General features: G+C 50.5%; 1 protein-coding gene across 1 annotated transcript in view; it reads left to right on the forward strand.

Annotated features, from left to right (window-relative positions):
- The window catches only part of WNT3A (Wnt family member 3A), a 47,922-nt gene that overhangs the window by 4,989 nt on the left and 20,454 nt on the right, over positions 1 to 22,479 (forward strand). The window contains exon 2 of the mRNA XM_024765307.1: positions 13,710 to 13,951. Within this exon, the coding sequence (XP_024621075.1) occupies positions 13,710 to 13,951 (242 nt within the window). The remainder of the gene's footprint in view (positions 1 to 13,709; positions 13,952 to 22,479) is intronic.

The following is a 22,479-nucleotide window of genomic DNA, read 5'->3' on the forward strand; positions in this document are numbered from 1 at the left end:
TAATGTAATCTATAAGAATTGGTGAGAAATTAAAAAAAAAAACCAAACCAAGTTCTCTAGCTAGTTTGAGAAGCCAAAGCCCCCCACGGTAGGCAACCCCTGCTATGCCCAAGTCTGGGATCATCCATATGGACCACGTCCCCTCAAGGCTTTGCCACCCAGCACTTGCCATTTGCGCTGTGGAACCAAATGCCAGAGTTTGTATTTGCCCCTTTTAAGTGTAGTTGAAGGACTTGAGCCACCCATTGTTGAGAAGTGTCAGGGGAAGACCCCCACTGCTGTTCAGTGTGTGAGAGGCTCTCGGGGAAGGAGGACTGGACTTCTGTGTGGCTCCAGCAAAGGCTGGGAGCAGAGGCTACAGGTGACCAAGAGGCAGATTTTGGCTCAGTATAGGAAAGGCTTCCTGGGTCTGAGAGTGGTGGTGGTGAGCTGCCCGTCCCTGGAGAGGTAGAAACAGAGGCTGAGGAAGGAGCAGCCTGCTTTGGGTGGAGGGTTCCCATGGACACGTCAGCGGCTGAGAATCCGAGGTTTACAAGGCCCACATCCTCCCCCCACCCCCACTGTAGTCAGCACTGCAGCTAACAGTCTTCCTGGTTAAGTCCCCTAGACTCTACCAGGCACAGCTGGGGTAGTTTGGTTCACAGTTACACAGCAATCGATGAACCCATCCTGGCATGCCTTTACCCGCAACCCCCCAGCAGCATGCCCTCCCCACCTCGTGCACCTACATCACATCACACTTGCCCCTAGCCTCGCTCAGCTGGTCCTGGACCTGACGATACCCGCCTCCTCACTCCTCACCTGGCTGGGCTGGACACTGTGGGGTGACATGAAGAGACGGAGAATAAGGCTCTGACTCCGGCCAGGCTGCCTGATCCCAGGGGAACCTGTCCTTCCCTTTGTAGAATTGTCACAAGGACGGCACCTATATCACCAGGCTGTGAAAGCCCATGGGGTATTTGTTCTCCTTCCTCCCCTCTTGACCCTTCACCCCTTGTAGCTCCTAGATAAGATTTGGTTGAACAAATGAATGAAGGAATGAATGGATGGAATCTTTCCTGTGAAAAAAAGAAATTATCAGGTGGCCTGTGCTTGGGGACATGAGGACACAGCTGACTGTTTTTACAATCCCCCTGACTGAGCCCCGGCTCTGGGGCTGGGTCCCCACCATGCACCAGAGCAGCTCTGCCTCGGTCTCCCTCCCAGCCTCTCCAGGTGACACCCTGGAGGTGTCTCACACTTTGGTGCTTCCACATTCCATCCCCGACAAAACGTGCCGCTGCCGCCCAGGGAAGCGGGCAAATGCATGGCCGCGGGCACGGGAGCCTCTGCCCGCCTGCTGGGACTTGCGCAAAGTATGTGTCAGTAATCCCGGCTCGGCCCGTTGGGGCAGGAGGGGGTGCTGGGAGGGCTGCAGGCAGGGCCATGCAGCCCAGGGGCTGGGAAGAGATGGCCCCCAACACCAGGGACCCAGATCCTGGGACCCCTCCCCATGGGCCCTCCTATCGCCAAAGGTGTTCCAGCTCCTGGGGAGGGGTCTTCCAGGCAGGAGAGAGAGAGAGCATGGAGGCATGTGGGCTTTTCTCGGAGACGCCACAGTGGGTAGAAAGAGAAGGCAGAAGCTGGAGGGCTCTGGGGCAGGTGAGCACCCCTGGGGGAGTCTGGGTCCTGTAAGCCTCCTGGACAGCTCCATCCAGAAAGGACAGAGCCTACCCATCAAGCTGGGTAGCCATCAACCCACAGGGCAACCAGCCCCACACTCAAGGCCTCTGGTCTCAGGACAGCAACCTGGTCCAGCTGTGGAGAGGCCCTGACCTTAGAAAACAGCAATTTGGGACAGGACAGGCACTCTAGAATCCTCATGTGTCACCAAGGGGAAGACCCATGAGACCAGCCAGGGTCCTCCTCAGCAGAGGCCCTGCAGGCAGAGTGCAGAACAGGGGCCCCCAGATGAGGACTGAGCAGAGATCTGTGCCTTCGAAGGACAAGAGAAGATGTGGCCTTGCTCTCTGGGAGCGGCCCCTCATGGCTCAGACATGGGAGGTTGTGCATGAGGAGTGGCAAGCTTCAGCAGGGTCCAGAGAGGGCAGCTAGCAGGGCTGGGAGCACAGAGCACTTCCTGGAGAGGTGGCCCCGGATGACGTGTGGACAGAATGTGCCCCAGCCCCGCCAAGGTGTGAATGAAACTGCCATGCCCATTGCTCACTTCCCCTCCAGGAGCCTCTGATAGAATGTGGTCCAGCACCTCCTTAGACAGACGGAGAAACTGAGGCCCAGGAAGGAAGGGCAAAAACAGTTAATTCAGTGAATAATACAGCTGGTGACCACATCCTGCCCTCCAGGCCCAGCCAAGCTGTCCTCTCCCCAGAACCCCTCTCTCTTTGAGAATTGCTGTGAAGTCCCAGCTCTCCCTCCAAAATGCGCACAGCCACAGGCAAGGGCAGAGCTGTGCCCACAGTGCACAGGTACCCTGTGTTTGCTGGTCTTGCAAAAAGAAATCAAACCAGGACTCAAGATAACTAAGAGCCTATGACTCCGTTAAGATCTGCCAGGTAACGGTGCACAGGCACTTAGCCTCTCCGGTTGAGGATCCACCCCCAGAGGAGCCAGGCAGGGGCGGGCAGAGAGGGCGCCTGCTCCAGGTCCTGCCTTTGCCCCCAGCCTCTGTCCACAAGAAGAGCCTTCTGTCCTCTGGTTTCGCAGCACATTTACGGTAAAATCCGCTTGAGTGAAGGCCGTCAGCTCAGGTTGGGGCAAAGCTGGCCCAGGCTGGGTCCTGAGTGGCCTCCTTCCCCTGCATGTCACAGCCAGCGCCTTTGCTCTATCTTGAGTAAGACTGCCTGGCAAGGCGCCTGGCCTTCCAACAGTGCAACAGCGCAGTCCTCAACAGGAGCGAACCAGGGAGGAGGGAGAAAAACCATTAGTACTTTCAGGAGGCAGCCGTGGCTCACGTGGCCCCAGCCACAGGCTGGAACCGGAGTCTAGGAGCCACTTTGCAAACTGCACACGTGGTTGCTTTGGGTTGAAAATAGTACCCCCACCGAGAAAAAAATTATTACTAAAAAATTAACCAACGATAGCATTCACAAAAACCTGGAAAAAAAAAGTTCATCAACTTACCAACTTAATACAGGCATTTCCCTCACTTTAGGTTCTTATTTCATTCACACATTTTTCCTGATCGTAATAACAGTATGCAGAGAAGATCGTGGTCTGTTTTCTAGGGTGTACCATCTCCCATTAAACATTTTGCATTTGTGGGGCCATCTCAGCGATGGTGCTAGCAGTTACTCAGGCCTGTGGTGTGAGCGTGCTGTAATCTGCTTGCCTGACCGTTGGCCCTTTCTGCTGTATGGATGGCCCTGCAAGGAGGATCTCTCCAGAGCTGGAATTTGGGGTAAAGGCTCGGGGCTCAGAGGAGGTGGGGGGGGGGGTCCTCCCATATCTGCGCAGGGAAGGGTGCATTCAGTTTGGGATGATCTGGTTTTTAGGGGCCTTCGGGACATCTGATGTGACATCCAGTTGAGCATTTAAAATTCTAGCTCCCAGCCAGGGGGCGGCTGAAGATGAGGGTGTGAGTGTTTCCTGGTTGCCAGCCTGCACTTCAGGGTTGGCAGCAACAAGGGAAATGGAACAAATTCCTCATAGGGTGAACTGTGGTGGCCAAGTGCAGGGTGAAGGAAATGGGTGCAGTGAGGGCAGGCTGGCCTCTTGGCCTCTGCCCGCAGGCTGGGCAGGGCCTTCATGCCCCTGTGGTTCCCAGGCCCCCAGGCCCACCGCCCCAAGGGAAGGGCAGCACACCGCCCTCCTGCCTGGCTTTCCCTGAGGCCACAGGACACAGCTTTTGCCCATTAAGGCAGGGCCAGCGACCCCTGAGGTCATTGTTGGTAGAACATCCTGCATTGGCGATGGCCGTGAGGAGGGGGAGATGCATGGTGATCCCAAGGCAAGGTCAGGACCTCACGGTGACCCAATACATGGGTCCGAGGGTAAAGGAGGGGTGACTGATTATGGGGTTCTCACCCCCAGCGCTCACCTGAACACCACCATCCCTCCTGTGAGTGGCCCTAAGTCAGGCCCCTTCCATCTCCATCTGGTCCCCAGTTTGCACACCTGTCAAGCATGTGAGAGGCTGAGGGGGAGATTGGAAAATTAACCTGAAGCCCCAGACACGCAGGTGAGAGCTCAGAGTGGGTTCCTGGGAGGTTAATGAGGCCTGGTCCACGCTTGTTACCCCTCCAGAGAACCCCTCTTAGCAGCACTGGACAGAAGACCATGACTTTGCCTCCTCAGGGTTTGGAAACGGGCAGTCCATTCCCTGCCTCAACATCCCCCTTCCCACCACAACACTTCTGGAATGTTCACTATTGCTGCTTCCTTCGTCTGTCACCAGTTTGCTCTTTTTAGGATCTTCACCACCTCTGGAAGAGAGATGTGGGGTCCGGCCCCTGCTTATTGCTGGCTCTGGGACACTGGACTGGAGGGAAGCAAGTGGCCAGCCCCATGCAGACAGATGGGGCTGTGGAGGGGGGGGGCTCACGTCCTGAGCCTGGCTGAGTGCGCTCTCCCCTGCCTCTATAACAGATCTCGTGTTCTCAAAGAGCAGCACTGGAAGTTTCTGGAAGCCTTGGGATTCAGAAGCAGAAACCAAAGGAAAACCTTGACTGCCAGACCAAAGGGTTTGGACTTGAAGCCTTGGGAGGCTCCTTGGACTCAAAGTCCCAGGACTCAAAGCTGGGCTTACCTTCAGTGATCCCAGAATTGGTGGTTTTCAAACACCAGCAAGCATCAGAACCCACTGAAGGGCCTGTCAAAACAGGGCACTAGGGCTTCCCTGGTGGCGCAGCGGTTGAGAGTCCGCCTGCCGATGCAGGGGACGCAGGTTCGTGCCCCAGTCCGGGAGGATCCCACGTGCCGCGGAGTGGCTGGGCCCGTGAGCTGTGGCCGCTGAGCCTGCGCGTCCAGAGCCTGTGCTCCGCAGCGGGAGAGGCCACAGCAGTGAGAGGCCCGCGTACTGCAAAAAAACAAAACAGGGCACTAGCCCCGGGTTTCTGATTCAGCAGGTCTGGGAGGGCACCGCCTTGGGACTTGCATTGCTGACAGGTTCTGTGGTGCACCTGTTGCCTGCCCAGGGGCCACCTTAAGAGGACCCACCTGTCACCCAGCTACCTGGCATGATAGCTGGGGAAACCAAGGTGCAAAGGGTCCAAAGTAACAGGCAAAGTTGACCAGCCAGGGGACAGACTGGAGCCACCACACACATCGCCCTTCAGTGATTGTTCTGTGTTGGAAACAGGGTCATATTGAATCAGGGAGACCAATAGTGTTCTGTGTCTTTGGGTTTAGTGTTGTCTGTGTGGGATTTGTTTATTAATATGATGTTTATCTTACTCTCTGTCATGTTCATGTTCCCCCAGATTTATATGTTGAATCCCTGACACCCAATGTGATGGTGTTAGGAGGTGGGGCCTTCGGGAGGGGATTAGGGTTAGATGAAGTCATGAAGGTGGAGCCCCCATGATGGAAATAGTGTCCTTAAAAGAAGAGGAAAAGACACTAGAGTTCTCTGCTATATGAGGACACAGCGAGAAGGGGGCCATCTGTGAACCAGGAACCCTTCGCCAGAACCCCACCATGCCTGCACCCTCATCTCAGACTTCCAGCCTCCAGGGCCGTGAGAAATGAATGTGTGTTGTTTCAGCCATCCTATCTGTACACTTTGCTGTGGTGGCCCACACTGACCAAGATAATTGTTCATAAATGTTATCTTGTATGTACTGGTATTTAATACATTTTAAGAGCATAATAGCATATTAGAAAGGGGGGGCCTGGGGAAGCCAACCGGCCAAAACCCCATCCTGCCATGTTAACTCGTTGACGTTGGTCAGGTGTCTTCCTCTAGCCCCAGATTCTTGGTCCAAGAGATTCCCCGGGGTTCCACCTACCAGGTTGTGTAGGTTGGAGAGAGTCATACAGTGGGCAGGGCCAGAGCCAGGACCACACAGGTGATGGTGATGGAGCAGGTAGGCCAGTTAAGTAGCTAGGCAGTGGCTAATGGCAGGTGGTGGCAGAAGTGATGCCAGGGGCTTTGAAGGGGGAAGTAACCAGCCTCCAAGAGAGAGGCACTGGTCCCTGAGGAGGGGTGGTGCTGGGGACACAAGCAGAGGAGGGGGAGGGAGGGAAGAGCTGTCTGAAGGCTGTGGTAACCAGCCCTTGAAGGTGGCAGACCCTTGGGCTACACAGGGAGGGGCCACCTCCTTGCGAGGTTCAGTTCCTTCTGGCCTGAGCAGCTTGGAGGATGAGAGAAAAGAGCCAGCATGAGTAGAGGAGGGAGATGGGGAATATTCAGTCTTCACTGCATGACAAATGACCAGAGTTACGGCTTCAAATATTACCTGTGCATTCACAGAGTTCACGGCTCTGCAGGTCGGAAGTCTGCGCAGCTTGTCTGGGTTCCCTGTTCAGGGTCTCTAGCGGCCAAAATCAAAGTGTTGACCAGTCTGGGGAAGAATGTGCTCCCAACCTCACCCAGCTGTTAAATTCTGGTCCTTGCAGTCCCCATGTACTTGCGGCTACCTGCCAAGGGTGGTTCTCAGCTCCTCGAGGCCACTTTCTGGTCCTAGAACACAGCCCCTTCATCTCAGAGCCAGCACCAGCTTCAGACGCTGCTGATGTCTCCAACTTCTGCTACCAGCTGGAGGCTCTGCTTTGAAAGCATGCATGTAGATAGATTAACTCAGCTTGGTGGCCCTGATTTATGTCTGCTGTCCACTGCAGGTCCTGCAGATATAGCAAGTGTGATCTGTCTACGTTAAGAGTTCTGGACAGGAAGGTGGGCACTCTTGATGCCATATCAGAATCTGGGCTTGGTGGGTGGGAGAACAGGAGAGCAGCCACCTCCTTCCAGGGGTGCATAGCCGCCCTCTGTCCCATCCGCCCAAACCACGTCCCCTCCCAAATGCTCCTTAGATGTCCCCCTCTGGATGCCAGGCCCCTGGGACAAGAAAATGACATCTTTATTTGTACCCACCACTAACAGCAGTTGAACTCACCTTCAATTATGAATGGAGGTGACAAACTGCAGCAGCATTTGTGGCTTCTGAGATGCTGTCACCAGAAGAAAACAGATACTTTCGTCTCAGATGACAGTTTGTTCAGAGATTACAAAATGCCATTGAGCTCTCAGCCCGTCATGTAGGCTCAGTAAAGAAACACACAGCCCTGAATCACAAGTTGTTCCCTGTTGTAACCCTGTGTCAGTCTGCTTGTTTTCTTGTAACTGTTTCTTTCTTCTCCACTTGGTCTGGGATGATGACTTGACTGTAGTGCAGAGAGTTTGTGCCGGCCAAACCCACTTCCCCTAGTGGTCACATCTTACACAATTATCAGGATGGAGACCACGCTAGTGCACAGACAAACACAGGCTGACTTCACCAGTCTCTCCATGGATGCCCTTTCTCTGTTCTAGGATCTGACTTGGAAGCCCAGGTCGCATTTGGTGTCGTTGCATTTTATGCGCTCTGAGAACTTGGGGAGGCGTAGAACACCAAGATGGTGGTGCTCTGTAGTTGCAGCACTTTCCAGTTTACAGCATTCCTCTCCCACTAGGCTGTCTCTGGTCCCTGGCAAGACCCTTAGACAGGACAGTACGTGGTTATCCCTGGGGTCTGGGGCCCAGAGTCCTGGATGCTCCCCAACATCCTGTCCAGCCCCCAGCCCCAGGCCAGTGCACCCTCCACTTCCTCCTGGAAGGGCATGGGAGGAAGGAGTTACAGATCTTGGTTTTCCAGGTATTAATTGACTGCGGGCAACTACCTTCTTCTCAGATTAGAAATTGGAATCCTGGGGGTGGTAAGGAGATAACATATGTCCAGTTTGGAATTTTTTTCTAGCTTTATGGAGATATAATTGACATATAACATTGTATAAGGTTAAGGTGTACAACATAATTATTTGATGTATTTACATGGAATAGTGATGTATAAATTTCCAAATTATTACCACAATAAGGTCAGTGAACACAGTTTGGATCTTTAATATGAACTTCTTATGAACCAGTTTATCCTTCAAGGCCCAGCAAGATTCAGTGACCTGAGTTGGGCCCCCTTGACCCTTCCCTGCCCACTTTCTCCCACACACTGGACCCTCCTGTGTCTGACAGGACCACCCCCCCCCCCACCAACTCTCTGCCCTCCTTGGGCAGGGTCTGCATCACCCAGATCCTCTTGGTTGCCCAGCTCTGGAACAGAGGAAACTTTCTGGAAATAATTCAAGGAACTAAAGGGGCCGCCAGGTCCAGAGCGGGTGGGAGAGGGATCCAGTCAGGCTTGGTGGAGGCCAGAACAGCTGGAGTGGCATCTGGGCTGGGAGCTGGCTGCCAGTACTCTGGCCGTGCTCTCGGAGGTGGTCATACGGGGCCTGGCTGGGAGGAGGTCTGGGAGGAGACAGGGGTAGGGGAGCCGACTCAGCACCCCAACCTCGGAATGAGCCTGGGGAGAAGCTGTGAACTTGAAAGTCCCACTCTGCTTTCCCTGGAGCTGCGGCGCGGCGGCGTGAAGGGAGGTGGGGAGGGGCCGAGGTGGGGGCAGGCTCTATGCTTTCTGTGGGTGGTGATGGGGTTCTGGGGATGCGCAACTCAACCCCCACTCAGAATGGGTCCTGGCCTCTGGCGTCTGGCAGAGGGACCGGCACCTTGGGAATGGTGAGGACCAAGAGAGACTGAGTCTTCTTTCTCTTTCTGTCTGAATTGAGTGACCCCTTCTTTTTCCACTTGCTCTGAGTCTCCGAGTACATTCTGCCAGTAAAAAGAAATCAACTGAGTGGATTTGCCTTCTGACGGACCCTCTTCGTCCCTTCTCCAGTTCGAGCCAGGCTGCCAGCAACAGAAGAGAAGAAGGAGAGAACCCCCATGAACCTCAGGAGCCAGGCCCTTCAGAAAGGCTCCATGACCGGAGCCATGAAGGTCAAACCTTACCCCAATGTTCCATCAGGAAATGTTCAAACATCCAGAAAAGACGCAGGACGTCGACGGAGAACATCTATGTACCCACAACTCACATTTTACCTGACCCAGTGTATTCCATACCTAAGCATCCCTCTGTTCACCCACCTGTTCATCTCATGTTTTATGTGCCCTCAATCCACTCTTTCCCTGAACACTTTGGCTGGCTCATCATTAACTAGAGTTCAACATTTGTTTACAAATCACATCCCATGTGGAGCATCAAAATGCGGCACAGATAGATGTGGAGTACCCTGGCTCACGGAGTGCAAGAGCCACAGCCTGTCAGGGCAGCCTCGCCTGGAGTGACAGCTCATCCCTGCTTCCAAATGGAAACCCCTAGTCCCAGGCAAACTGGGACAGTTGGTTCCAGCCCCACCTCACCTGCCAGCCTCTGAGGCACCTCTGCTGGGGCTCCTGTGTGCTCCAGGGAACTGGAGAAGATTGAAAACCACTAGCCTGGCCCCCACAGCCACATCTCTGGCCTGGCACTCCATCGAGGCCTCCAGGACTGGCCACGGCAGCCCTTTCTTGGCCTGAGACAGAAGGAGCCTGGTGAGTGACCAACCAGGCTAGCCAGAGATGGACTTTGAACTATGGGAGGTGCCATAGAAGCTGCTGAGGGATCCTGAGCCAGAGTCCTGATTCTCCCCCAATCCAGCTCCTGCCCTGTGTTCCACCTGCTGTCTTCACAAGGCTACTCAGTTCCCGTGACCCTTCCGCATGAGCCTCTCCACTCTTTACAGAAGATGTCATCCCAAACTCTTGTGCTGCCAGTTCCACGTTACATCCTGTTCATGCCGAGTGCAGTGGGGGGATAATGCTGGGCAAAGGTGGGAGGCGGGGAAATTCAGGGTCACCGTGAGGGGTACCACATGGTGGAAACAGATAGCCGACCTCAGCCAAGGGCAGTCGGAGGCCAGCCACATGTGCCGACATAGGCAGAGTGGTCACTGGGGCTGGGATGGGATGTCTCAGCGGGTGGAAGGGTGTAGAAACTGGCTGGAGTAAGTTGGGTAGGAAGTGGAGGTGATGATGTTCTGGAGGAGGACTGGGGCCCAGGGAGTTTTGCCCTCTGATTTACAGGTGGGAGGTTCTCCACAAAAGCATGGGCTGAGAGTGGCAGCGGGCACGCAAGTTAGACACGGCCTACCTCCCCCGCTGCCCACCACCAACCCGTCCTGGACATCCGACCTCAGCCTGGAGTGGGCAGAGCTGGCCCATCTTCTCCACCCTGAAATCCTTACCCTGCCCACTGGGTGCCTCCAAGAGCAGACTGCTGACCTTGGCCTGCATACCACCTCTCAGTCCAAGGGCCAGCTTCCCTCCCACCCTCCCATCCGTGCATTCAGCCTGTCCATCAGGAAGCTAAGCACCTAGGGCAGCCCAGGGGTCCCAGAGAAGCAGCAGAGCAGCCCCCTGTGGTCTCCACTCAGAGCCATCTGTGCAGGACAGGGTGCAGGAGAGCGAGGCTCAGATCACAAAATACTTCCTAGAGAGGAAAGACCTCACAGCTGGGTGAAAGCAGAGGGCTGGACTTTCTGACAGACTGTGGGGTGGGTGTGAGAGAGAGCTGGGGAGGGTCAGGCCTGGCCGGGCACCCAGCACCCAGTAGGCTCTGCAGGTAGTAAAGGAACAAGCAAGGGAATGAGCCAGCCCCACAGTCGAATGCCACTTGGGAATACTGACTCAGGCAGTGGCGTGGGGACGTCCGTGATATCTGGCACGAGGTCATGGCTGGTCTTTGGCTCATCAAGTCATGAGGATGGACAAGATGGGGAGTGTGCCCAGGGAGGGGGATCAGATATTGGAGCATGGATGTGGGAGGGACCCAGGAGGCCAGGAGTCTGGTCTGGAGGCTTCAGGCCTTCCCCAGGAACGGACACTCTAGGGCTGGCCACTCATTAAAAGAAGGCTCAGCTTCACTTGAACACCTGACTGCAAGGTGTCATGGACAGTCCCGGGGGAAAGACAGGTTTTAATTCTTGAGAGATGCACTTGATCAGGAAGGGAGAGCAAGCAGAGGACGAGGGCTGCATGGTTGCCCAGAAATGGTGGGCAGGAGGGTACGGGATGAGAGGATACCATACATGGAAACCCTGTGTTCAGGACTTCAAGGAGAAGTTGCCCTCTCCCAACCAGCTAACTGAATACAGAACTACATAAATGCTGCCGAGGCGAGGCGTAGAGGGTGGCCCTCACACAGAAGGGCAGGGGGACTGTGGGGGATACCAGGGACTCCGTGTGGCCACGGAGATGCATGGGACGAAGCCCCACGTCAGCTGAGAGATGGGTGGAGACAGGAAGTGTGCGGGGAGGCTGGTGTGACAGGAGCAGGGAGCTCACAGGGTGTGAGAGGAGTAGCTGGACAGATCCAGATTCTCACAGGACTGTGCAGTGAGGAAATGTTCTCTCTGGGTCATCCAATGAGGCATCTCCAGGTACTGAAGGGCATGGGTTTTGTGCCTTAAGGTAAGGCAGCCTCTGAAGATTTTGAAGGCGAAGAGGGAAACATGTTAGGATATGATGTGTATTTCCAGAGAGTGGGTTTGTTTCTCTGAGAGACAGTGATCCTGTTTCCTACCATTCTCACCACAGCTGAATGGAACTGGGTTAGACTCAGAGTAGGACTTCCTGAAAGTCAGCATCTTAATGCAGGTGTGTGGCTTGCTGAGGGACACAGAAACCTTTGTCCCACCTTCTCAGGGGCGCTTAGCCCTCCCAGGGGAGAGGAGGTGCCAAACAAGAGGAACCTCCTGGGGGGGGGGCAGCTGAAACGTTTATAAAGCTGCCATTGCCTTGGTTTCCCCACCAAACAAAGGAAGGGGAAACAGACATTTCCACCTGGATCCCACCAGAGAAAGCTACCAGATAAGCAGGAAGCACCCTGTCAGGCAGAGGGGCCACTCTGGGCCTGGGACACACCACACCCGACACCCCACAGGGAGGAGGAGACCCGGCTCCCTGAGGAGGAGAGAGCGCAGAGGCCAAAGGCCTGGGTGAGCGTGGGTAGCATCTGTACCTCTCTGTGCTAAGAGAGTCCACAGATCTCTGGGGACTAGGTAAGAAGGCACAGAATGCTGTTTCCCTGGAACTACCCCACTCCCAGTTACCCTCCTAGATCCGTGGGGCCTCCCATGCTTTGGTCTTCTCCTACCACCCTAAGGGTCTTCATAGCCCCTTCCAAGAGCTGAAGAGCCTTTGTGATATCAGCGGTTGATGGGGGGGCAGGCTTCCACAGCCGGCCCTGAAGAGTAGCAGTGGCCGCACAGTCATTCACATGGAACACCCACCCAGGGGTGAAGGAAGCACTGAGACGCAGAGGAATCAAGCAGAGCTCTGCCAGCAAGAGCCCATCAACCCACTACAGAGACAGATGCATCCACAGGTGACAGGACTGTGGGTCATCCATTGGGATGGGCAGATATAACAACATGTCACCATGGGATTGGAGAAGGTCTTTCCCCTCTGCTCCAAAAAGGACCTGGTGGTTCTTCCTCTTAAATCAAGGTGTAATCACATATAGTAAAATGACCCCATTTCAGTTAGTTTTGGCACATAAACACATGTGTAACCAACACCTCCATCAAACACAGAGCGCTTCCTTCACCCTAGACCAGTATGGTCCAGTAGAACTTTCCACAGTGACTGAAATATCTAACCATCCAATGTGGTAGCCACAGGCCATGTGTAGCTGGTGTGACGGAGAAACCAAATTTTTCTCTCATTTATTGTCATTTTGCTTACTTTAAATTACATAGGCATGTGTGGTGAGTGGGAACAATTTTGCAAAGCACAGACTGAGAAACATTCTCTCATGCTGTCTTCAGGTCAGGCCAGTCCTCCCTATGAATGAGGAAACTACCCTGATTTCTGTCCCCATCCACAGTGTTGCCTGGCCTTGGTCCCCATCAGAGGACTCGTGGTCACCCACACTGGGTCAGGCCTCTCTTCAGCACCCTGCCAGGGACATCCCTGCCCTTTGCATCAGTTGTCCACTCCTCTCTGTTTCCAAGGAGAACTCCACTGCAAGAGTAAACACTGTCTGTTCATCCACACTTCTATGGATGCATACTTGGGTGGTTTCCAAGTTTTTCTCTGATGATCACAGCCCTGTGAATATTCTTGAGCACATCTTATTGTGGACATATGCTGTTATATCTGTTGGGTAAATAGCCAAAAGCCGGCTGGCACGGTCGGTATGAGTTCAGCGGTGATTTTCACGCATGTGATTTAGCCACTGCTGTACCCCATCTCGCCGCTGCTCCAGAAGTGGCCCTCCTCCCTCCTACCACAGACCCAGCCGCTCCTCTCTGTGCTGACCCAGCAACACACTGTATCCTCGAGTTCCGTCCTCTGCGCTCCTGAACAGTTTCAGGGTGCTACTGTCTCCACCCCAACAGAACGGGGGACGCCTGCAGCTGCGCAGAGAAGCAGGCAGGCCTCCACCACTTCCTTGATTTACTTTCTGTCAATCCACGTGCACATCTTGATGTTTTGTGCTAAGCCTCAGGTACAGGTTAGGGACAGGCTTCCTGCACGGTAGAAGCACACCTTGCCCTGGAATGCACAAGCGTTTGGAAGGCAAGGGCCTGTGTTCATCCTCCAAAGAAAGTTCACACTAAGGCAAGCCTGGCTCCTGCTCCTGTTTCATGGGCCAGCAGTGCACCCCTCTTACTAACCAGGCCCCCTTGTCCTCCTCCCCCAGGTCCCTGGCTGTCGGGCCCCAGTACTCATCTCTGGGGACGCAGCCCATCCTCTGCGCCAGCATCCCAGGCCTGGTCCCCAAGCAGCTGCGTTTCTGCCGGAACTACGTGGAGATCATGCCCAGTGTGGCAGAGGGCATCAAGATCAGCATCCAGGAGTGCCAACACCAGTTCCGTGGCCGCCGGTGGAATTGCACCACTGTCAACAACAGCCTGGCCATCTTTGGCCCTGTGCTGGACAAAGGTACACGTGGCACCCGTCATGGCTTTTCAGGCAGAGGTGGCAGCCCAGGGATGTGCGTGCAGCAGGGTCCAAGCCAGCTTCCCCCTCAGTGAGGGTGGGCACAAGCCACTACATTCCCCTCTGCCTTCGTGTCTCACCTATGCTCAAGTGTGGGAACGGCACTTCCAGCAGAGGGGGCAGTGCTGCACAGACCTCGTTACCATAAGCATCTCCCATGTGGGTCCTTTCCAATGCTCACCCACTCTGGAGGGTGCTCCTGACACTGGGAAGGATGTAAGATCACGCAGAGATTCCTCCTGCTTCCCCTTTCCCAAAAGCGATTACGTAGTTCCGCGGGGACAAGATTAACCATTGCAGGTTTCCTGCAGGAGCCAGGACTTCAGGCAGGTCTTAGAGAGAAAATATAAAAACAAACAAAAAACACAGAAAGGGAGAGGGTTGGAGATCACAGAGGCACACAGCAGAAGTTATTCAGGGTCATGGAGCCAGGGGTTTATTTTGGGAAGGAGAGGATGATTGGGAGTGCTGGGTATTGGTTAACTTACGGTGAAGAGCAAACTTTCACAAAACCTAGTAGTTTAAACAATATTAATCATGTGTTATATGTCCCAACATCTGCAGATGTAGACAGATGCAGTAGGCAGGGCTGGTCTCTGCACCTCTGCTGGTCCTCATTTCTCTTACATATCTGGTGGCCAATGCTGCGGTCAGCAGGAACACCCACAAGTAGCCTCTTCATGTGACCTGGGTTCCCTTAAATATAGTGGACAGGCCCTCCAGCAAGTGGGAGGAGAAGGAGGGAGAGAGAAAAAGAGAGAGAAAGAGGGAGAAAGGCTACTTTCACTGAGCAAAATGTTTTCAAGATTTATCCACCTGTAGCATGTTTCAGCACTTTATTCCTTTTTATGGCTGAATTATATTCTATTGTATGGATGGATCACCTTCTGTTTACCCATTCATCTGTTGATGGACACTTGCGTTGTTTCCAACATTTTTGGCTATTGTGAATAATGTTGATATGAGCACTTTTTACAAGTATCTGAATACCTGTTTCCGATTCTTCTGGGTATACTCCTAGAAGTGGAATTGCTCAGTCATATAGTAATTCTGTGTTTTGAGGAATTACCAAACTGTTTTCCACAGCAGCTGCACCATTTTATATCCCCACCAGCAGTACATGAGGGTTCCAGTTTCTCCACATTTTTGCCAATGTTTGTTATTCTTTGTCTGTTTTTTCCTTTAGCCCTCCCAGTGGAAGCGAAGTGATGTCTCATTGTAATTTTTACTTGCACATCCCTGATGGCTAATGATGTTGAGCATCTTTTCATGGGCTTGTTGGACATCTGAATGTCTTCTTTGGAGAAATGTCTATGCAAGTCCTTTGCCCAGTTTTTAATTGGGTTGTTTGTCTTTTTGTTGTCGAGTTGTCAGAGTTCTTTATATATTCTAGACACTAGATACTTATCAGAAATACAATTTGCAAATATTTTCTCCCTTGTATAGATTGTCTTTTCAGTTTTGTGACAGTGTCCTTTGATGCACAGAAGTTATAATTTTGGTGAGATTCAATTTACCTATTTAGATGTCATATCAAAGAAAGCATTGCCTAATCTAAGGTTGCTAAGATTTACACCTGTGTTTTCTTCTAAGAGTTTTACAGTTTTACTTCTTACATTTAGGTCTTTGATCTGTTTTTAGTTATTTTTTGTATATGGTGAGAGGTAAGGGTCCAGCTTCATTCTTTTGCACGTGGGAAACCAGTTATCTCAGCACCATCTGTTCCAAAGACTAGTCTTTCCCCCATTGAATGGTCCTGGCACTCTTGTCAAAAATCAATTGTCCATAGATGTCTGGGTTTATTTCTGGACTTTCAATTGCATTCCATTTGTCGATATGCCTGTCATTCTGCCAATATCACACTATCATGTTTTCTGTAGTTTTGTAGTATGTTTTAGAGTTGGGAAGTATAAGTCCTCCAACTTAATTTTTGTTTTACAAGATTGTTTTGGCTTTTTTGGGATCCCTTGTAATTCCATATGAATTTTAGGATGGTTTTTCCATTTCTGAAAAAAAGGCAGTTGGAATTTGTTTTTAAACATCTCTATTGGAGTATAATTGCTTTACAATGGTGTGTTAGTTTCTGCTTTACAACAAAGTGAATCAGCTATACATATACATATATCCCCATATCTCCTCCCTCTTGCATCTCCCTCCCTCCCACCCTCCCTATCCCACCCCTCTAGGTGGTCACAAAACACTGAGCTGATCTCCTTGTGCTATGCGGCTGCTTCCCACTAGCTATCGGTTTTACATTTGGTAGTGTATATTTGTCCACGCCACTCTCTCACTTTTTTATGGAGATTACATTGAATCTTTGAGAAGTATTGCCATCTTAACAGTATTAAGTCCTCTAATCCATGAACATGGGATGTCTTCCACTTATTTAGGTCTTCCTTAATTTTTCAGCAGTATTTTGTAGTTATTAGTGAACAGGTCTTGTACATCTTTGGTTAATGCATTCCTAAGCATTTTTATTCTTTTTGATGCTATTATAAATGAAATATTATTTTATTAATTGCCTTTTCAGATTGTTCACTGATTATGTGTAGAAGTACAATTTATTTTTGTGCTTTGATCCTGTATTCTGCAAATTTGCTTAATTGTTTCATTAGTTCTAAGAGTTTTGTGTGGATTCTTTAGGATTTTCTATATATGAGATCATGTCATCTGTGAATAGAAACATTTTTGCTTCTTCCTTTCCAATTTGGAATCCTTTTATTTCTTTTTCTTGCCTAATTGCTCTGGCTAGCACTTTCAGTACTATGTTGAATAGGAGCAGTGAGAGTGGGCACCCTTGTCTTCTTCCTGATCTTAGGGGGAAAGCTTTCAATCTCTCACCATTGAGTATATGATGTTAGCTGTGGGATTTTCATAACTGCCCTTTATCAGGTTGAGGAAATTCCCTTCTATTCCTAATCTGTTGCGTGTTTGTATCATGAAAAGGGTGTTAGATTACATCAAATGTTTTTTCTGAATCAATTAAGATGATCACGTGGTTTCACCTTCATTCTATTAATGTGGCATATTATTATTGGTTGATTTTCATCCATTGAACCACCCTTGCATTCTTGGGATAAACCCCTCTTGGTCATGGTATATAATCCTTCTAATATGCTGGAGGACTTAGTTTGAAAGTATTTTTCTGAGGACTTTTGCATCAATATTCATAAGAAATATTAGCCCGTAGTTTCTTTTCTTGTAGTGCCTTTGTCTGGTTTTGGTATCAGGATAATGCTGACCTCATAGAATGAGGTAGGAAGTGTCCCCTCCTTTTCCATTTTTTTGGTAAGAGTTTGAGAATGATTGGTGCCGACTCCTCTTTAAACGTTTGTTACAATTCACTAGTGAAATTCTTCTTTGCTGGGAGGTTTTTCATTTCTAATTCAATCTCTTTACTTGTTATAGGTCTTTTCAGATTTTCTATTTCTTCTTGTGTCAGTTTTGGTAGTTTGTGTGTTTCTAGGACTTTCTCCATTTCCTCTAGGTTAGTCCTTCATTTTTGAAAGATAGTTTTGCCAGATGTAGAATTCTTGGTTGACAGTGTTTTTCTTTCAGCACTTTAAATATATCATCCCACTGCCTTCTGGCCTTATTAGTCTCTGATGAGAAATTGGCTGTTAGTCTTATTGAGGATCCTTTTTACATGATGAATAACTCTTGCTGCTTTCAAGATTCTCTCTTTGTCTCTACCATTTGATAGTTTGATTTAAATGTCTCAGTGTGAAGCTGTCTATGTTTATCCAACTTGAAGTTTGTCGAGCTTCTTGGGAGTATCTTGAGTCTTTGAGATTTTTTTAAAATCAAATTTGGAACTTTTGGCCATTATTTCTTTAAATAGATTCTTTCTGCTCCTTTCTCTCTATTGTCTTCTTCTGGGACTCCCACAATGTGTTTGTTGCTACATTTGATGGTGTCCCACAGGTCTGTTCATTTTTCTTCATTGTTTTTTCTTCCTTCTCCTCAGACTGTATAATTTCAGTTAAACTCTCTTCAAGTTCACTGATTCTTTCTTTTGCCTGCTCAACTCTGTTGAAAACTTCAAGTGAACATTTCATTTCAGTTATTGTACTTTTCAGCTCCACAAATTTTATTTAGATTCTGTTTATAATTTCTGTCTCTTTACTGACAGTCTCTCTTTGTTGAGAAACTTTTCTCCTGGTTTCCTTTATCTCTCTGAGAACATTTAGGACAGTTGCTTTAGAGTCATTGTCTAGTATGTTCAGTATTTGTGCTTCCTCAGAGATAGTTTCTGTTAATTTAATTTTCCTTTTCCTATGGGTGGGCCATACTTTCTTGTTTCTTTTCATGCCTAGTAATTTTTTGTTGAAATGTGGAGTTTTTGAATATTATAATATGGTAACTCAGGAGATTAGATTCTTCTTCCTCTTCAGGGTCTGTTGTTGTTACTATGGGTTGTTGTTGCTTGTTTGTTTAGTGCCTTTTCTAAACTATTTTTAATTACTGCATTCTATGTCATGTGTGGTTCTCTGAAGTCTGTTTCTTTAGCTTAGAGTCAGCTAGTGGTTTGGCAGAGATTTCCTTAATATCCTGGGATAACAACAACAACAAGAAAAAGGCCCCCACTCTGCCATTTTGCTGATGCCACTTTGTATCATCTTTTGAGACCTAGCCTCAAAGGCTGGGCAGTGCCACATTCTGTTGGTCAAGGCAGTTACAAAGGCCCACCCAGATTTTAGGGTAGGGGACACAGACTCCACCCTTGATAGCATGTTAAGGTCACCTTGGGAAATGAGCATTAAGGACGGGACATTCATTGGTGTGGCCACCTATGGAACTGCCATCCAATCTAGGATGGGCCAACAGAGATTTGATGCCTAAGGTGGGTCCCCAGGGGCCACAGCTGAACATGCTGTCAGTAGCGAGAGTAGGCCACAGAAGACATAAGAAGAGAGGATGCCAAAGGAAGGCTACTAGGACAAAGGTAGGGTGGGTCACATCAGCAAAGATCTGCTGGGGGCCCTGTAGTCCCAAGGGGCATTGGTGACAGGATGGCCAAGGCCATGTACCACCTCTTCCACACACCTGCTTTCCCATCTTGTAAAGGGAAGCCCCATCCTTCTGTTACTTGGAGTCACCCATGATTCCTCTCCGTTGCAAGTCCCATCAACAGTACCTTCAGAGTCATTCCTGAATCCAACCATTTACCACCAAGCCCAGCCACCCTGAAACCGTGCATCATCAAAGTGGCTCCTATACAACCGTTCAGTCCCATTCCCAATGTCCCTGAGGCCAAAAGAGCTGTGTCAACCACACCCCTCCTTCACTTGGGCCCTCCAGGGCTCCCAGCTCTCTCGAATCCTCTGGCCCTGCTGCCTCTTTTCCCTCCTCCTCTTCATCCTCCCTGTGCCCCTGTCCAGCCCCACTGGCCTCTTGGCTGCCTCCCAAACACTGAGTACAGTTCTATCTCCACCTTTGTTTTTGCATATCCCTCTGCCATTGCTCTTTTCTCTGCCTTGTGTGTGATTCCCTGCCCATTTCCCTCAGTCTCCTTCTAAATGCCACCTTGTCTCCTGTGTCATGTAGCATCCCCCATGCTGACCCTCTCTATCCCTGTCACCCGGTATCACATCTTGCTGCCCGTTGTCCTCAGTCCTTTACCATCACATCCATCAACCACCCCATGAGTACTGTGAGGCCCACCCCAGCTGCCCTGTCTGTCTTGCCAGCACTTGGCCTGTACGTATGGGAGGAACAAATGGCCTTGCTCAGACCTGGCAGCCAGAATGCAGAGGAAGGAAGAACAAAAGATGTCTGGGAGGAAGACACACCAGGCCCTGAGACTGCTGGCATACTGTGGGCAGAGGTCCTGAGAGTGCAACTGAGCATTGCATTAAGGGCAGGTGGGGCCCGGTGGTGTTTGTTCAAGGGGTCGGGGCTCTCCGACATCAGGCAGTCATGGTCATGCCCCTCAAGGTTGGTCTGTATTCTCTAGGGGCAAGAAGGGGCAGAGGAGAGTCATGTCATGTGACCTTGACAAGCAAGTCAGCTCACTTCCTGGAGCACTAGCGTCCCCATCTATAAAATGGGAGAATAATTGCCACAGCCAACTTCACAGAGCTACTGGCTGGGGTAATTATACATCAGCTCCTGCGGGGATGGCCACCGACATGTGTGGGAGAAGTTAGGGCCACAGGGTGATGTGACACATTGAGTGTGGGGGCATGTGTGTGTGAGTGTGTGCAAGTGTGTGTGTGCATGCATGTGCATGATTGTGTGTGTGGTGCCTGCGCGTGTGGGGTCATCTGTGGGTTGTGTGTGCGTGTGTGTGTATACATGTGTACAAGTGTGTACTTGTGTGTTTGAACACGTATGTGTTCACGTTTTTGCATGCGCATATTTGTGTGTAGTACGTGTGTGCATTTATGTACATGTGTGTGTGGTGTGTAGTGTGTGTGTGGTGCAGGGTCCCATGCTGTGCCATGGTCAGGAAGGTATGCCCATCAATTTCACCATGCCCGGGAGGGCCCAGACAGGATCATGGTGCCATCTGGGTTCCTGGCTCCAGAGCCTGATGCGGGTGTCTAGGGTTCCCATACTCCTAAGTAAGAAGAAGTGTCAGGGATTTCGGGAAGAAGGCAGAAGCCTGTACACCTGACACAGCTGCCATCCTGGTGGTGGAGGAAGGCTGTGTCAGGTGGGGTCAGGCCCCACCTGGAAGCCAGAGAAGGAAATGTGGATTTATTTCTGGGCTCTCTTCTACCCCATTGGTTCACATGTCTGTCCTATGCCCAGGCCACACTGTCTTGACTTCTGTGGCCCTGTAGTAAGTTTGAAAACAGGGCAGTGTGAGTCCTCCAACTATGTTCTGCTTTTCCAAGCTTGTTTCAGCTTCTTGGGGCTCCTTATAAAGGGATTTTAGGATCAGCTCATCAATTTCTGCAAAAAAAAAAAAAAAACTTGGTTTTTTAGAGATTGCATTGAATTTGCAGATCGCTTAGAGGAATATTGCCATCTTAACAATTTGAAGTCTTCTGATTCATAAACACGGAATGTCTTTCCGTTTATTTAGGTCTTTAACGTCTTCCAATGACATTTTGCAGTTTTCAGCATACAAATCTTCTATTTATTCCTAAGCATTTTTTTCTTTTTGATGCTATTATAAATGGAACTGTTTTCTTAATCTCATTTTTGCATTGTTCATTGCTAGTGTATAGCAACATGGTTGATTTTCAAATATTGATCTCATACTCTATAACCTTGCTGAAGGTTTATCAATTCTAATAGATGTTTCATGCATTCCTTAGAATTTTCATGTCATTTGCTAATAGAGACAGTTTTCTCCCGTCTGGACACTCTTTATTTATTTATTTTTTTCTTGCTCAGTTGCCCTGGCTGGAGCCTCCAGGAAATGATGAATAGCAGTGAGCAGAGCAGGTGCCCCTGATTTCTTCCTGATCTTAGAGGAACAGCTTTTGGGGCCCATTCTGTTCTTAAAATTTAAAGATCTAGGCATGAGGATCATCCTTCAGAAAAATAAACAGATAAAAGGGAGAGTTTTGATATAATGTCTCTTGATTCTTTGAATTTTTTCTGAGTTACCTGTGCCAAAACTCTCACAGTGATATATTATCAAAAAGTTTAAAAAATTTGTCAGCTCATCATTCAATTGGGTCCTCTTTCATTCTGAAACAAGAAATTGGAAACACCTGATTTACACAGAGCTTGGTGTCCCAGTCTTTATAGATGGTACCAGGGCTGAACATGTGCCAGGAAAACTGGGAGTCTCTTCATGGGTCAAGTGGGAGATGGGTGGTCCTAGAAGGGGAGGCGGGAGAAGAAGCAACAATGCCAGTGAGGTTGCCTTGGAATCACCCATGCCGACCTATGCACCCCTAGGAATATGTGAACCTGCCTTGGAAACCCCTGGGGCACAGCATCACCCTCACAGGCCCACAGGCTTTGTCCCTTTTCTGCACGTTCAGACATAGGATCCTGTCATGCTCAGCTCCAAACCCGCAATCTTCCAGCTATGGTCAAACACACAAGCACCCTAGTCAGGACAGCTGTGGAGGCCCTGAGGCCTGCCTCTTGACCCCTGCCCATACTCCCTTCTGTGTTACCCACATCGGGGTGCCACAGCAGCCATGCTCTCTCCCAGGCGACTTTTCCAACATCGCCATTGTAGATGGACCTTCCCTGCCAGTCCAGAGCTGCCTGCACCTGCCCCTCACTGGACCCCACAATCTGAGATGGGGTCAGTCTTTGTGGGCCCCATTTTTGCAATCCTCATCCTCTCCAGATCCTTCTTATCTTTAGCTCTCAGCCCACAGGAACTACCTGGGGGGCAGCTCCTGGCCTCCAGAGCAGCTCCTAGTTTCCTGCCTCCAACCTCAATATCACTCTCCCGGGACAAAAGCTGAGCCCTGCAGGGTGATCTCAGGTCTGGTGTGGGGCCTCCTGCCATGCGCAGCAGGTTCACACAGCAGGCACATAGGGCAGTACCAAGG

The sequence above is a fragment of the Neophocaena asiaeorientalis genome, unplaced genomic scaffold (genome assembly GCF_003031525.2).
Source record: "Neophocaena asiaeorientalis asiaeorientalis breed wild unplaced genomic scaffold, Neophocaena_asiaeorientalis_V1.1 scaffold241, whole genome shotgun sequence".
Classification (NCBI taxonomy): Eukaryota; Metazoa; Chordata; class Mammalia; order Artiodactyla; family Phocoenidae; genus Neophocaena; species Neophocaena asiaeorientalis.